The sequence below is a fragment of the Engystomops pustulosus genome, chromosome 1 (genome assembly GCF_040894005.1).
Source record: "Engystomops pustulosus chromosome 1, aEngPut4.maternal, whole genome shotgun sequence".
NCBI lineage: Eukaryota > Metazoa > Chordata > Amphibia > Anura > Leptodactylidae > Engystomops > Engystomops pustulosus.
Window position 1 is genome coordinate 116,870,370 of NC_092411.1, and position 17,729 is coordinate 116,888,098.

General features: G+C 39.9%; 1 protein-coding gene across 1 annotated transcript in view; it reads left to right on the plus strand.

The window, feature by feature from the left end:
• CEMIP2 (cell migration inducing hyaluronidase 2) overlaps positions 1–17,729 on the plus strand; it is a 55,656-nt gene that overhangs the window by 22,703 nt on the left and 15,224 nt on the right. The window contains exons 7-16 of the mRNA XM_072150962.1: positions 1,611–1,780; positions 2,064–2,273; positions 3,646–3,851; positions 3,980–4,049; positions 6,359–6,487; positions 8,365–8,453; positions 10,872–11,003; positions 11,139–11,174; positions 14,057–14,212; positions 16,517–16,694. Of these exons, the coding sequence (XP_072007063.1) occupies positions 1,611–1,780; positions 2,064–2,273; positions 3,646–3,851; positions 3,980–4,049; positions 6,359–6,487; positions 8,365–8,453; positions 10,872–11,003; positions 11,139–11,174; positions 14,057–14,212; positions 16,517–16,694 (1,376 nt within the window). The remainder of the gene's footprint in view (positions 1–1,610; positions 1,781–2,063; positions 2,274–3,645; positions 3,852–3,979; positions 4,050–6,358; positions 6,488–8,364; positions 8,454–10,871; positions 11,004–11,138; positions 11,175–14,056; positions 14,213–16,516; positions 16,695–17,729) is intronic.

Genomic DNA, 17,729 nt, shown 5'->3' on the forward strand with positions numbered 1-17,729 from the left:
TGAGATCTCAAATCTGGTATAAATATGAAACATTTTTAACAACTTTATTTAGTTTATACTTTTGTTTTCTTTATCTCTATTCACTTCTGTTTTTACATAAAAACTGATCTTGACCTCACATGAGTATATAATAGGGGGAAATTTATCATAAGTGTCTGAGAGCAAAACTGTTCTAGGTGCCCAGAGCATCCAATCAGAGCTCAGCTGTCATTTTCCCACAGCTGTTTATAAAATTAAAGCTGAGCTCTGATTGGTTTCCATGGGCAACTAGACTAAAACGAAAAATAAAAGGACACAAAGGCGCTCATAGGGCAAACACCCGTTGGTTCAAGGGAATCCTATTTCTGGTGACTAAGGTCAGGTTAGTTGTGCTCTCACCTGGGGTAGTTATGCTCAGTGCATAACTACTCGGAGTGTGTCAAGAGATGATGTAGCGCTGCAGTGCTCCTACCGCTTCCTCCTGGAAGGACCGTATTGCAAATGGCAGTGGATTAAAGGGGAAAAAAAGTTCAGGTTCAACCAATGTTTGATCACAAAATCATTTTATTCAACAGAGGAAGCTCCACTTTTTTTCCTTTAATTCACTGCCATGGGCAACTAGAGCAGTTTTGCCTCACACTTCTGATAAATCTCCCCATTATCAGTTTAAATTAAATCTTTTCCCACCATTTTGTCGAAGACCAAAAACTGCCTGTGTACTTATTCCTGTTATAAAATAATGCTGTTTATTTACAATAATCCAAATTGTGTAGTTTACTATATTTAACAGCAAAATCATATTTGTACAGCGTGTGAATAGGTCATTGTGCAGTTATCCAGATGATAAAAGATATCTTTTATCTCCTCAAGTTTCTAATCTTCAGCTTCTCTATAGAATGTATTCTTGCAGTCACATGAATATATTGTCCATTATCTATGATCTTTCATAAGCTGACGGCAGGAAAACAATACATTTATGCTGATGCTGAAGCTTTTGACAGTTTTTTGTGGTTTCTATATATTTTATAGTTCTGCTTCTTCTGAAGTGAATCACAATGCTTCAAATTCCCCCAAACTGAAAGCACTGTATACAGCATACAGCTTGTTGATACATAGTGTGGTGCTATGGTACTACTTGTAGTTGTAGTAGGTAATAACCTTGTTGGGTCCAAAATATCTCCCGGACTAATTATATTACTTTGTAGAGGCCTTTAATAGAATTGGAAACCTACCACAAGGTGACTGAACAATGTAGCATAAAGTCTTTTTATTTTATGGATATACAAATTTGCTCGCAGGTGTAATGGTGGCAGAGCCAATTTACCATATTTGTTTAGACTGATTTGATGTAGACTGCATTCTACATTCAGTGGATGAAAATTCCAGAGAAGAGCTAAAATGTGTGCAAATCTTGCCCACTTCTGATGCACTTACAGGCTGATGTCCCTATCCATAAAAGTATATTCCTCATTCAAGATCCCTACTATGCTATTATTGTTTTGTGTAGCATGACCAATCCCTTTGGTACATATGTATTTGTTTCTGTCGTTTATACCATATGGGAGTCTTTTCCCATAAAAAAAAAATTGTATTTGAAGATTTTTTTTTTATCAACTTTTCCTTGAATGTAGAAACGCCCATGTATTTCCATATGGGGGAAATCACAGAAGGTTTGGACATGCGGGCTGAAGTGGGAGTCCTTACAAGAAACATTGTCATCCAAGGAGAAATGGAGAATGCTTGTTATGGGAACAACCAATGCCAGTTCTTTAATTTTGATACATTTGGAGGACATATTAAGGTATGTAGTAGTTAGATACTGAAAATCGAGTAACTTTATGGGAAACTGAAGTATGTACACAATCTGTCTGTCACAGGACTAATCGTATGTGTTCTATTATGTTCAGCACATGTGAGACCTTGTGGATAGAGCCCTGTAGTCTTCTCTATGAATATAATTGGGGGATGTGGACATTTAATGTAATCTTCCCTCAATAGGAGAGTGTATTTGGTCAGAAGCTGCATCTCTACATGTGCTGTTATGAAAGGCTGAGTTACTGTAAGTTATTTCTGTTCTTTGGTAGGTATCACAGAATTTCACTTCTGTGCATCTGTCCAACATTGAGCTGAAGCACATGGGCCAGCAAGTAATGGGCAGTTACCCAGTGCATTTTCATCTGTGCGGGGATGTCGATGAAGTGGGAGGCTATAGTCCTGCAACCTATTTAGATGGCTTATCTATTCACCATAGCTTTTCCAGATGTGTCACTGTCCATGCCACTAATGGCTTGTTGGTATGTATTATCACTACATGACAATGTTTGATTTTATTATGCCATCCATTTCCACACAATTCAGTAAATTGCTTAATTCATGATATAACTTTATGGGAATGTCAGATGAGGTGAGATTGTAGGGTTGGGCAATTTTTCTCTAATGCAGCATAAGGCAGTTTTGATATAGTTTCTTTTCTGATAAATTGGGATGGGGTTCCTAAACCATTCTGTGATCTCACTACACTGATCCAGTGAAGAGAGTAGTGATGGAGAGCATGTGTCTTGTTTCTCCATCCATGGGGTATACTAATGGGGTTTATAGACACAGCATTACTCTGCTGTATATCATTCCATTATATCTTCCAGGTATCTGCACGACCACTGCTATCTTTAAAGGGTCATTCCGGTCCTGTAATACAGCTAATACAATCACTTTCACAACCTTAATGTTTCTGAATACATGCTAATTTAAATACTTACTTACACTAAACTGCAAATTAGGCCTTTGCGTCCTAACCAATACTTTTCTTGTCACTAACTACTTTTCTTGTCAATGACTTGATTCAGAGCGAGTGTTCGAGTCATACTTCCACCCTCTTCCCCATCAACTGGCCCAGAGTGGGGTCTCACACAAATCTCCTCCTTTACATTGATCTAGCTAATAATAAAAGGTTTTGAACAATGCACATTAATGTAAGGACACTACTTTTGGTGTGAGTGTAGCAGGACATTACGGGGCTAAGTTGCCTACCTCTGGAGGGTTTCTCCTGTAAAGTCATGCTTCAGTCACCCATCTTTAGGTGGTTGCAGCACTGGGTGTGATCATAGTATGATATTACAGGGCAGTCACCTGAAGGTGGGTGAATTGGTCCTGTAAGGTCAAGCTGCAGTCACACATCATTTGGGGGTTGCATCTTTCAATGTTAGTGTAGCAGGACATTGGTCACCCACTCAAAATTGAGCTACTAAAAAAATTGCCACAACCAATATGGAGTACTAGAGGCAATGGATAAATGGAAGCAATCAAGGTTGCCAATATGGTAAACATATCTGAAATGTGCCACACATGGCGGTCTGTGATAAATATGATGCATACTTGATGAAGTACTAATGGCATCTAGGAAGTAACATTTACGCCTGTCAAAAAGAGGCAGTGCTTTTATTCCATATCTAATTACACCAATGTTTCGGCTTAGACAAAGCTCTGTTTGAGCCGAAACGTCTCTTTAGTTGACTTATTGTTTGAGGACCTGACACCCGGCCCTGTTTGGCGAGCACCCACCATCCTTTCATTGATTCAGTTGTGCTGCTTGGACTTTCTCTTTGTATTTTCTTTATAAATAGTTGAGATATTTTCCGATTACTTATTTATTTTTTTTATTTATTACAGATAAAGAATACTATTGGCTATGACACACTTGGACATTGTTTCTTTCTGGAGGATGGCATAGAACAAAGGAACACTCTGTTTCACAATCTAGGACTTGTCACCAAGCCAGGCACTTTATTACCCACAGACCGAAATAATACCGTCTGCACAGCAATGAGGGAAAAAGTATATGGAAACTATGTCCCAAATCCAGCCACTGACTGCATGTAAGCATCTGGCAGCATGACATCCATTTTCATGTCAACTTGTAATATTTGAAGTTTAAGAAAAAACAAACAAAATGCATAAAATTGTGTGTAACCCCTCCTTTTTTCCTTCTAAATTGTCTTTCTAGGGCAGTATCAACCTTCTGGATTGCAAATCCTAACAATCACCTGATAAGTAATGCTGCTGCTGGCTCACAGGCAAGTTGTAAAATTTGAGCATCTGAAGTAAGGGTGTGTTCATAAGTTCAGTTTTTCAGATGCAGTTTTTGATGTCCAAACCAGGAGTGGAGTGAAAAGAAAGAGGAACGGCTTCTCTAAACGAAACGTTGTAACCCATTATGATCCACACCTGCTTTTGGCTTTGTAAACTGCATCTGTAAAACTGAAGGTGTGAACGCTCCCTAAGGCTACTTGCACATTATTATTGCAAAAAGCATACTCAACTTATTGATGAAATGGACACAAAATGGGGGAATTTATCATACGCTGGTGCTCGTGAGCCGGCCCAACCTGGTATACTTTGAAATTCTTTCAATTTACAATTCAGTGTAATTTGTCTGTTACATTAAGGATTATTCATGTAGTACATCTAGTAGTTTACCTGTAGCCTTTCCCCTTAAATTTACTCCCTTTTACGCAGGCTGTCATTTACCAGCACATATGCAAATTTAAAGGAAACCGCCCACCTTATTTTACCCCGCTTACTAGTCCCCTCAGGTAGGGTATGAAATGTACTTTTATAGAATTCCCTCTTTTTATTTGAAATGTTACCTGTTTACCTATAAAAAAAATCTCCAAAGTTGAAAATGAACAGAGAAGAGTCATGTTTTCCAAAGATGAATCGAGTTGAGTTAATCTATAAGGGGTTGCCACTTCGGTTCTCTAGCACTTAGAATTATGCAATGGTGTCATATTAAAAATAAGAATCTTTCAGATCACATCAGGCTTGTAATTTTGTAAGCTACCACACCAGAGATTCCGTTTAAAAAAGAACTGGATATTTATCTGCAACTGAAGTTGTGTTTAACTGCCTGTATCCCAAATTCTAAAACTTGCACAGGTTAATAAGATTTATAGCTTTAAAGGGAACCTGTCAGCAAAAATTGTCCCAATAAACCACTAGCATTATGTTTTGAAACCTCTTAACACCACCCAGATTATGGGGGTCATTTACTAAGGGCCCGATTTCGCGTTTTCCCGACGTGTTACCCGAATATTTCCGATTTGCGCCGATTTTCAATCAATTGCCCCAGGATTTTGGCGCACGCGATCGGATTGTGGCGCATCAGCGCTGGCATGCACGCAACGGAAATTGGGGGGCGTGGCTAAACGAAAACCCGACGAATTCGGAAAAACCGCCGCATTTAAAAAAAAAAAAATCTGTCGCGGAGCTTCCACTTACCTTCACTCGGCCTGGCTCGGTGTATTCCAATGCGTTCCGATGCTTTTCAGCGCAGCAGCACCACCTGGTGGACGGCGGAGGAACTACCTTAATGAATCCCAGCTGGACCCGAATCCAGCGCAGAGAACGCGCCGCTGGATCACGAATGGACCGGGTAAGTAAATCTGCCCCTTTGTTTCTTCCTTTGCTCAGCGTGATGGCATAATCATGAAAATTAACTATGAAGCGAGATGTGAATTGGTTGCATAAAGGAGAGTTTAGCACTTCAGTCAAGCTTTCTTTGCTGAAGGAAGGCCCCCTTCACTGTAATTTACATCTTGCACCAGACTTCTGGAAAGTCAGTTACTGATGTCCTTGGTCGCAGGATCTTCTTTAGCACTGAAGTCAAAGCTCTCCTTGCCTAACACTCCTCCTCCTTGACTTCTATACAACAAATTCACATATCACCTCAAAGTAGACTAGTGTATTGAATCAACTACCTGTGCAGCGTCTGCCCCGATGCACGTTTCAGCTACTCCAGCCTTCTTCCAAGTTTTTTTTTTTTTTGCTATACACAAAATTTTTTTGGTGACCACTTTCTATCTTTTGTGTTTTTGGTTTAATGAACTATAAGGTGTTAACTTACAGGTAGTGGTTTATTAGGTCTATTTCTGCTGATAGGTTTCCTTTAATATGACACCAATAGGATGTTTCTTTGTACTACAGGATGTCTGAAGGGACACTCCGCCTACAGCCTCTAAACTTGACTCCTCTCAGGCAAATCTACCTCTTCTCAGCTCATTTTCCTCTGAGTTTGGGTGTGATATTTCTTTTTTTCTTTTTTTTTTTTTTTTTTACATAAATGAGGTACTTCCAAAAAAGTAAATTCATACCCTACTTAAGGGATCTATTAATTTAATTGGGTAAAATCTGATGACAGATTCCCTTTAACATAGTTTTCCATTTCTAGATATTAATAGATCAGTCAGAATTTGACATGTTGGCAATAGAATAGTGACCACTGCTATAAAATAATAATGATAGTTGTCACAGGCACTGGACATTTGCTATATTCTATCTGTGGTGATTTTGGAATTGTAGTAAAAGTTCCTTTCTTTATTTAAAGGATGCCGGGATCTGGTATGTGTTCCACAAGTCTTCTACTGGAGAATCGCACGGGCTCTATCCGGATACCAAATCAGAGCTCACACCTTTCGGTATATTTTACAATAACCGAGTCCATTCTAACTTTAAGGTAACATGCATTTCATGCTGCAGTTGGCTACTTCATCAGCTTTAAGAAAATAGTTTTAAAGGAGATGTCACATGATCAGACATTGCTGGGCTATACCATCATTGTTCATTTGGCTATGGACAGAATGGCGCACATTTATCAAAACTGGTGCAAACTGGAAGTGTGCAACTTTTTTTTTTTGCTGCAAAATTGTGACGCACATCAATAATAAATGTGGAACACATTTCGACTAAGCACTAACACGCCCCTCTGGGTGCACATTTTTTTCTGTCTTGTTGGACATAGGTGCAGACACTTTATAAATATATGTGCAAGCAGTTTACACTTTCTTTTCAGTGCAGTTAGACATAAAACTGGCACTTTAATAAACGCTTAATAAACACTCCTGCTGATTGCTAAATTAAAGTGGCAATAACAATAGAAAATAGCTATTCAGCATTGTGGCTCTTCCCTGCTTTCTCTGTCATGCTGTGTGAATACTAATGTTGATCCATAGTGCTATATTAATTTTCATTATTGACTTTGACCCTTGGCACTATCCCAACTGTTATAAGGCAACTCTGCACTTCACCTAGATACATCTTGTGTATTTTACATCCAATACTACCATGGTTTTAGCTTGCATGGTAACAAGGTTATAGCTAAAGACTCATGGGTCCTTCTACAGGAAATCTTTGAGATCCCTCCAATATATGAACTTCACTAAACGTACCAGACAAAAAAAAAGAAAAAAATGTGAATATTTTGATTTAAAGGGAACCTTTTTTGGCACCCCCCCAGTCCCCACAGAGCATAGTACATACACTGCCAAAGTGTTTTTTTTTATAAAAAATTGGTTTTACAGAAAAAAAGATATGTTATATTGTACCTTCCATTAGCATCTGCTGTGTGACTAGGCAGTTGCCCAATAGGAGGGGCTGGAAAGGAGAAGTCCCCCCCCCCCACCCTTGGGAAACATGTGACCTTTTCAAATATATGAATAACTCCCCTCACTCGGGATTGGCTGTAGAGGAGCAGGGGGCGTCACTAAGCCCAGTGATGGGTGTTTTCATATATTTGAAAAGGTCAAAAGGAGTAGCTGTTCCCCAAGGGTGGGGGGAAACTGCTCCTTTCCAGCCCCTCCCATCTGGCAACTGCCTAGTCACACAGCACATGCTAATGAAAGGTACAATGTAACATATATTTTTTTCTGTAAAACCAATTTTTAATATAAAAACACTTTGGCAGTGTATGTACTATGCTCTGTGGGGACTGGGGGAGTGCTAAAAATGGGTCTCCTGGTGACAGGTTCCCTTTAAGATTCCAAAATAACACTACTTCAATAACTGATAACAACCACTTCCCAACCCGGCCCCCTGCTGGCCATATTTGGAAGGAAGACTGGGCTCACTAAATGACCGTTCTGGTACTCCATTATCAGCAGAAGTGGTCTTTTGTATCGCATCCATCCACTTAACTTAAACTATATACAGTACTCTCCAATTTAAATATTTAAAACTTCATTAATTATATTATCGATATTGCTCCCATAAAAAGTTACATACTATACCCCATGGAAGTTTTAATATTAAATGTGGCAAATAATAAAATGGTGAATTGCCTTGCCTCAACCTTCAGCTTCCATCTCCTTCTAATAATTCAAGAAAATGCAAATTCATGTACTGGCCATAATGGCTCCACACTTACATCAACATTTATTCAACCAACAAGAAAGCGTGTAAGAACCAAGCAAAAAATCTATGCCTATCTGGCCGCACTCCATGTTAGGGCCTTCATAAATGGTGTGCAGGGCCCTCTGCAACCCCTATAGCTAGACCACTGCATAGTAATGCGATGGGTATTTATTAATTCATTTATCTTTTCCTCCTGTTTCTTAGGCCGGCTTGTTCATTGATAAAGGTGTGAAAACTACAAATGCAAGTTCTGAAGATCCAAGGGAATATCTTTGTTTGGATAATAATGCCAGGTATTTGTTCATTTTCCAGTGCTGATACTCTTGTGTTTACTCTATGTTTGTATCCATAAAGACGTTAATGGGAACCTGTCACCACACGAACTCCCTAAGCCCACAAACATAACCTCCTGTAATATGTACATCACCTGAAGGTCTTTTTTTGTATATTTCTAGTTTGCAGCATGAATGAAAAATCGTCTTTTATTCTTTTGTGTGATGCAGTCAGGCAAACCATCCAGCTACAGTCAGATTGCTCTGCCCACTTCATGCATCGGGTGTCCCAGCCCTGTCTCCTAATTGTGATGTCATTTTCTGACTATTTGGGGATCTAGAAGGTAGGTCTGAAATGACAGATGCATGGAGAGAGCAGCGCAAAGTGACTGCAGGAGGCGGTGTTGCCTGACTGCTTGGCTGCATCCTAAAATAGGATTTTTACATTCATTCTGCATCCTAGAAATATGCTAAAAAGACCTCCAAGGGAAGAATATATTACAGAGGAAAAGAGGGTACTGTGGTATGTGTGTGTGTGTGTGTGTGGGGACAATTTTCCTTTAAGTGATATCATTGCTACCACTGGCAATATCCAGGGTAGTTATGTCAGCCCTTATCTCTCGCATTGGTGCATAAATGGGCTTAAGTCTTGCATACTGCATACTGTTTATTTAAAAGTTAAATTTATTAACTTTATATAATAGTGTACTGAACACCCCCTTGCCTTTTCTCTTAAAGAGGACCCAGCCCCCCCAAAAATGTGCCCCCCCCCCCATACTCCTCACCCCAGCCCCTTTCTCCCCAGACAGTTTTTTAAAAAAATGTTATTTGTGGTAAATTGCTTTAAACCGATCCGACCTCTTACTAAATAAGAGGTCGGATTCTCCTATCTTGTGTCCGGGCAGTCGGCCTTTTTCATTAGGGGGCCGGCCGACACACCCCCTCCACGCCCCCTGTCTGCAGGGACCTGTAGGAGAAGCCGGCAGCATCGCATGTATTGCGTAATCGCTGCTGGCTCTCCAAAATGCGGCCGCGCCGCACTAACAGCGGCTGCGGCCGCGGACTTTCTCCTATACATTGCCGGGGCGGCCGCACCAGGCTTACATACATCGCCGAATCTCGGAAAGCCGGCAGCGATTACTCAATACATGCGATGCTGCTGGCTTCTCCTACAGGATGTACTGAAAGTATGATTTATGATTCGGTAAGAATCTGTCAGCTTCACATGGAGCCATATGGATTTCACATTTATCATGAACAGTAATGGGGTCTTTTTAATTTTCTCTTGTTCTATCATTGTAAAACCAGGTTAGGAAAGAATGTAAATGTGGGGCAGAATAAAGTGGTCTTTCTGTAGACTAGACTACAAGGCCAGAGAGCTTAAATAGATATTTGGAATATTATTCATTTGTCTTTGTGTCTGTATCAGCTCTTTGATGTAGCAGCACAAATGGTGCAGCTGGGGTCTGTGATCCAATGTATAGGAAGACCCCTTCCGTATGTATATACACATTCTTTCTGTAACTTATATGGTCTATTGTGCTTTGGATGAATGTGTGATATTGTGCATATGAAGTCTTGTCACTCATCTGTTGTACTGCATATATTAGGGAGATAAAGCACCCATTTACACAGACAAGTATTTTACATTCCACAGTCTGAATTTCTTCCATTTTAGCATTGTATATCGTTTCTACTTCAAAGTCCTTCCATCTCTCAGTCCTGTGGGTGGTGGCGTGTTTATCAGAAGCATTTTTCTTCTCTTTTGGGATCCTATTCCTAGCTCTCAGTAGCCTTTGGCATAGTTCGACTTCCTGATCTTTCCGATCGTGTTCAAGCTGATAAAATAGTCAGCAGTTCTGTTTCTTCGTGGCATCCTCCCATCCTGAGGGTTGATGAGCGCCTGTGTGCACTGAGTATAGCTGAGTATAACAAGAATACATGTGTGGTTATTCCACATCTATGCTTGGCCCTAAATGTAAGGAGGGTATCATTGCTGTGTAATAAAAGTTACCATTCTCTTTCTTGCTCTCAACTAATACAACCATGATCACAGGAATAAGTGTCCCTGGTTTATCATGCTTGATTTTGATGGTATAAAAGGGGAGTTCAGAAACTGTATGCAATAAGCTCCAAAACGTAGGCCCATTTATGCAACGCTGCACCAAGATTAGGGCTGACTTAACAGCCCTGGATATTGTCAGTTTTAGCAATGTTAACACTTAAAGGGTACCTGTCGCCACGCTACCTTTGTGTAATATGTACATCCCCTGGAGGTCTTTTTAGCATATTTCTAGGTTGTAGAATGAATGTATATGATGCATACATATGTCTTCTTGGAAAAGACCACCTCCTGGAGGATGACTTTTCAATGCAAATGTGGGAGTTTGTCTCAAATTTCTGAATCTATACTAATCACATATTTTTGCCCTTATGCAGGTTTCGACCACATGTAGATGCTGATCCGCTAAAGCCAAGAGTTGCAGCCATCATTGACAGCCTAGTTTCTTTCAAAAATAATGACCATGGTGCCTGGGTCAGAGGAGGGGACATTATCATAATTAACTCTGGGTATGTAGGATAAAAAGGGTCATAACATAGGTTTGACCCATTAAATTTTATGGGGGCAAGGGTATGTGTGTGTGTGGGGAGGGGGTCGATTCAAAGTGTGTGTGTGTGTAACATTAATTACGTTTTATTTTGCAGATTTTCAGACAATGGAATTGGCCTCACGTTTGCTAGGTAAGTCACAAAGTGTGGATACAAGCTGAAATTATGTAGCCTGCCCCAAAGCAAATATCCATTTACACAATGCAGAAGCAATTCAATACAGTTACTGGTACTCGTACAGGGTTCCATAAAGAACTGTATGCACACATGTTACAGAATTTCCATTGTCTGCCACCATAGGCTCCCCCGCCCCCCCCCCCCCCAAGTTAAAAAAAATAAGTTTGACAAAGCTGGTCTGTCTATGTATTTTTGTATATTTTATATATATTGTTCAAGTAAATGTACTGTATATACTTGAATATAAGACAACCTGAATATAAGCCAATGACCCTAATTTTGCCAGAAAAAACTGGGTAAACTTATTGACTCGAGTATAAGCCTAGGGTGGGAAATGCATTTGTCACAGCCAGTATATAGCTTGTTCCCTTCCCCTCTAGTATATAGCCAGCCAGCCCCTGCCCCCAGTATATAGCCAGCCCCCTGCCCCTGTAGTCAGCCAGCCTCTGTTTGCAGAATTCCTAAAAAAAAAAAATAAAGTCAAAACTCACCTTTCCGAGCCCCCCCCACAGGTCTACTCCTCTTTGTTCTGGCAGCAACCGTGAGATACTCCGGCGCACAAGCTGTGACGTCAGCCGCTGCTGACATGAGAGTATGCGCCCGCTAGCACACACAATATGATGACCGTGGCGTTGGGGTTATGTTGGTCTGCACGACCGGTGCACACTGACTAGCCGCTGCTGGACCAAAGAAGAGAAGTCCTGCAGGGGGCATCGAAAAGGTGAGTTTAGACACTTTTTTTTTTTTTCTTGACTATAGCATAAACAGAGTTTGAGTTTTTCAGCACTTTTTTTTTGTGCTGAAAAACTCTGCTTATACTTGAGTATATACAGTAGTTATTTACCTTTAGTTATTTATTTATTTTTTGACATTGCAGGAAAACATGTACAGCCTCAATTTTAACAAAGGGCAATGTGCCATATATTTTGGTCTCATTTACTTGAATGGTAAAGTGCTGCAATACCTGACACCACCTATAAACATGGGTGGGGCACACCACATTTCCTTAACTATTCCTATTACAGACAATGTGACTTAAATATTAAGGTTATAGGGCAAAAATGATATATAATGATAGATTTCCCATTCATTTTTCTCTGCTGCTTCTTTTTATTAAATGACCTGGTGTGAGTTGCCCATGCTATAGGGCAGTGATGGCTAACCTATGGCACTGGTGCCAGAGGTGGCACTCGGAGCCCTTTCTGTGGGCACTCGGGCCATCACCAGAGATGACTCCAGGTATCTTCCTGCAGTCCCAGACAGCCCAGGACTTGCTGTGCACAGAGCTATTTTAAAGTGACAGCTCTACCAGGGACTATTTTCTGCTTTATTGGTGTCCTCAGGTGCTGGTATCAATGAAAACTGTGACATAGAAGGGAGTATAAATCACAAATTAAATTTCTGTGTTGGCACTCTGCGATAAATAAGCGGGTCTTTGTTGTAGTTTGGGCACTCGGTCTCTAAAAGGTTCGCCATCACTGCTATAGGGAGTTATGCTGCTTATTTCCTGATTTCATTGGTAGTATTCTGGGAAGGATGCCAAATGGAATGTATCTAAATGGTTTCCAGTCCTGTAACATTAAGCAGATCATATAGAGGGGCGTTTTGCATGAGCAGCTGTATTTGCGTAGTAGCATCCCATCTACATGAATTCCCACTCTAATTTATTGATAGAATTTCAAGGAATATAAAGTACATGTGCTAAGTTATACAGGCAGTCCCCGGGTTACATACAAGATAGGTTTGTTCTTAAGTTGAATTTGTATGTAAATCGGAACTGTATATTTTATCATTGTAATCCCAGCCAGAACTTTTTTGGTCTCTGTGACAATTGGATTTTAAAAATGTTGGATTGTTATAAGAACCAGGATTAACAATAAAGCTTCATTACAGACACCTGTGATAACTGTTATAGCTGTTTATTGTAGTTTAGGTCTAAAATACAATAAATAACCAATATCCAGAGGTCCGTTTGTAACTAGGGGTCGTATGTAAGTCGAGTGTTCTTAAGTAGGGGACAGCCTGTACTTGTACTGGGTATGTAATTAGTGGACCATAACAGCCTATTGCCTATTTACAGCAAGAATGCTCTATAGTTGGGACCATCGAGATCAAGGTTGCAAAGGTCATGTTGGGCCTGTTAGAATGGGTACATCCCAATATTTAAAATGGCCAACACTAAACTTAATAAAAATGTTTATATTTTTAATTTCAATGTATTAATTAAAATGGTATGATAATAGTGAATAAAATATGTGTAATGCCACAGCTGTGCAGCAGTCATCCCAGAAAACCAACAAAAGAACTGTATATCATATGTATTATCAAATAATTCTATTGCACAAACAATGGTAGAAAGTAGTGAATAGAATATTGTCAATTTCTGTGCATAAGCAAATACTAAACTTGCATGGTATAAAAGCAGAGGAGAAAGAAAGTCAAAGATGTTAAAATGCTTAAAGACTGTGAAAATTCTTCCATACCTATGTCTGGGAACTTTAACTTCGCCCAACCAGTTCCCCTACACTGACTGTGAGCTATGACACGGGAACGTGGCTTTCCAGAAGAGACTTGCTGGTTTAGCTATTATCAGGAGTCCCATCCCAAGGCTTCCTGAAAGTCTGGTCTATAGAGAGCGGCCTTTATCAAGGTAGTATTAAAGGGGTAGATTATTAGTACCAGCTATCTTCCTCATACAGAAAGTGAGTAACGTTGTGCTACCTCACATAACCAACTCTTGTCGTAGGTATATATATTATGCACATATAGTTGTGCTTCCACTACTATTTGTTTTTATTTTTCTAAGTACCTAATAATAAAAAAAATATTTTCCGCAGTGATGGAAGTTTTCCAAAAGATGAAGGCTCCAGTCAGGAAGTTTCTGAATCGCTGTTTATAGGCGAAAGTAAAAATTATGGATTTCAAGGAGGCCAAAACAAATACTGGGGGACTGGAGGAGTCTATACTAAAAATCGTACACTTCCAAGAAACAGGTATTTGATATTATTATATCTATTGTGCCTGACCTTTTGTTACATAAAAATTAAAATTCCACCACATTTCAAGTGTTAAGATGCATCTTCATAGGTGTTAGTCTATATACACACGAACATAGAATTTGTCCACATCCTATGTGATTTTACAGATTTCTAAGGGCTCATTCACAAGGCTTTAGTCTTCTTTGGCCCTTGTGTGAGATGATTGCATGGGCCGCAAATTATAGAACAGGTCCTATTCCTGCACGTGTTTGCAGTGTTTTCCACTGTTATCAGTAGGTCAGCAGACCTTGCACAGTGATGAAACGCATGGGTCTCTTTGCAGCCTGAGAATGTATACCTGTGTGTCCTGAAACTAACCTAATAATCCACTACTAGCATCTTTGGTAAAGCTGAATAAAACCTCTTAGATAATGCTTCTGAGACCTCTCAATACACCTGTGCTGTAATAGTATAGGCTGTTGGTATGGGGTTAAAGGGAACCTGTCACCAGGGAACTCATTATCACTAAAGACCGGTTGAAAAAGCCCATTACAGCTGCATTGAAAATATGCCTTTCTGTCTTCTCTAAGCATTTGCATTATAATTGTGTGTTATAACTTACCTGGCACCCTGACAGAACCCTCTGTGTAGTCCTAGGGGTTGGGCTTTGGTTTGGATGCATTTCAAAAAATTACTTGTCTTTGCTGCTCACTCCTCAGCTCTCAGCCCTCACCTTTGTGCTCCTGTATAGTTTTTGCTCCTTCACAGAGCTCACAGCATGATGAGGTGATATCAGTGTTTGTGTGTGTGTGTGGGGGGGGGGGGGGGTAGGAGCTTTACAGGAGCACAAAGGTGGGGGCTAATAGCTGAGGAGTCTGCAGCACAGAAATGTCACATGTTGTCTTTAGTGAAAATGAGGCCCCTGGTGATAGGTTCCCTTTAAATGATTTGTTTCCACAGAGGTGGGTCAGACTAGGACACCTAAACTTAATAAATGGGAGTGAAGGCTGCTATAAAAAGTACACCATACAGCTTTCCATCTCGAGCTATGCAGTTACAGGAGGTTATACAGATTATGTGGCCAACAGAGCGTAACTAATATTGTGACCTTTTAGGTAACTGGATTGACGGCCCTTGTATATAATACATTGATCAATACTGAAATAAGATTGGGGTGCTCCCTTCAAGAGTACAGTGTAGGGTCTGCTGTATTCATTTGACAGTTTTGGCTAATAACAAAGTTTTTACATAGTTGGAAACAGATCTGCCGCTGTAATTTGTTGCCTTTACAGATGGGGACAATCTGTTTTTGCCCATTAAATGTATGGAATACATTTGAAAGCTGGAAAATGGTAACATGTATATGGAGTTTCTCTTCCACATATATGGAAATTATTGGCCAGTTTTGAGCCTAGGCATGAATCTATAGATAATTATATAAACACTGCGTATGTGTATATATAATATACATACCTGTATGTTTGAGGCTGTAAATATTACAATAAGTAAATCCGCTTGCTGTGAGCTCTGTAAATGGGACTAACCAGCTTTAGGTGTTTTTAATTATCTGGCTACATCATGTACTTCATATGGAAATACCATTGAGAAATTGGATGCATATTTCTCAGTTTGAGAGCTATACTGTGGCTTGGAGAGCCTGGAAATTGCTTTCCCATTCTTGGTTTGTATATGTCTTTTTGGGTGGTAGGCTGTGAACATATAAAGCCAATATTAAAAATGACTGTGAGGTAAATAATCAGAAGTAGACGTGCTAAGTTATGGTCTAAATGATTTCCATGTATTTGGGTTCTGGTGTGAATTAATGGAACACATACTCATAGTTGGAGAATATGAAAGTTCCTGTTCCAAAAATGTACTTTAACTGAGTGTTGTGGCTTGAGAGGAACCCCTACAAGTTATAGATGCTTATGGTACACTTTTTTTCACAATTCTTTTCATATCTCGGAGATGATTTTCATTATGCTGAATTAATTGACATACTTCATTATAATATGTTAACCTGCATTAAAGATCGTTTTCAGGTTCAGCCCAGGGTTGATGAGGGGTGCAAAGGGAAATCTGTATCAAATCCTCATAGAGTTGTCATGGTGAACTCTACATTGGGTCAGAAAGAAAAACATGAGCCTGATCCAGGTGAAATTTAATGATCATCAGAGTGAAATTTGTGGTCAGATGCAACTGCCGCTATAATAGCCGAAATGGGGGTGCTCCATAACCTGAACCCCACCATAATCGCGTCACAGTGCTAATCTTATCTTTATCTGTATTGTTTTGACTTATTTCATTATTCCCTTCCAGGACTTTTCCAATACGAGGCTTCCAAATTTACGACGGGCCGATTCGCCTTACAAAGAGCACTTTTAAAAACTTTGTGCCAACACCTGACCGCTTTACAAGTGCAATTGGCTTTCTAATGAAAAACCCTTGGCAACTGACTCCTAGGAATAATGTTTCATTCCTTAAATTTGGGGCTAATGTAAGTATTTGATTTCCATGTGTGATTTCTTGCCAGACATCTAGTTCACAGGTGAAAGTATGCAGAGAACATGCCTTGAAAGCTTTTACTAGGTGTTAAACCATAGTTTTGCCATTTCTGTGTACTTGTACGTTTTTCCAATGATAAACTGATTAGTTATTGGATAAGTTTCTCAGATATTTCTTGGTTAGACCAAATATGTGCTAAAAGTCCAAATTCTGCAGGAAACCTCTCCAATTAATAAACCCACACTGTAACCAATTAGGTACGATGGAGAAAATAATGGGAGGTCATGACAAAGGTGGCCTTCAAATTATTATTATTATGGTGATAGAGGCAGAATATGCGTTGGTTTTTTACTCCATCCCTTGGGTTTTGGAGGATACAGTATTTTGGGGTCCCTTGACCTTCTATAGTATACATGTTTCAGAACTAATTAAAAGGGTAATGGTAAATGAGGAAATAAGTTCCATATGTACACATCTCCTGCCCCTTTGCTACCAGTTTTCTGCGCAATGGGGCATATTTATCATATGCCGGCGCTCGCATATGGAGCGGGAGCGGGATGTATCGTGGCAGGTGGCTGCACAGCTTTTATTCTGTGGCAGGCAGGGCTTTTCTCATGTAGCAAGTGCGCAGGGACAGTAATGCCCTGCGGCGGCCCACTGGCGTGAAGGTGGCAGGGTGGGCAAAATAATAGCAAGTACTAGCAATAAGTTAGCATTTGCGATTATTTCAGGGCAGACATGGCGCAGAGGCCCTGATAAATACACGCCAACTCCATTGAAGAGAGGCATGAAATATGGACTTGAATAGTTAATCTCCTATCCTCTCACATTAAGCTTTATGACTGTTTAGCTTACTTTCTCTCGCCTTCAGAGCATATAAACAGCGGCCTTATGGGTGACATTTTGATGTAGCTTCTTACTCCCTTTTTAGTTTATCAGCTGATAATAATAGAGACATTTTCACATTTTCGTGGATGATGTCAATTCCGGATCAGGGAGGAAAGAGTGCAGCGAGCTAATCTAGCTA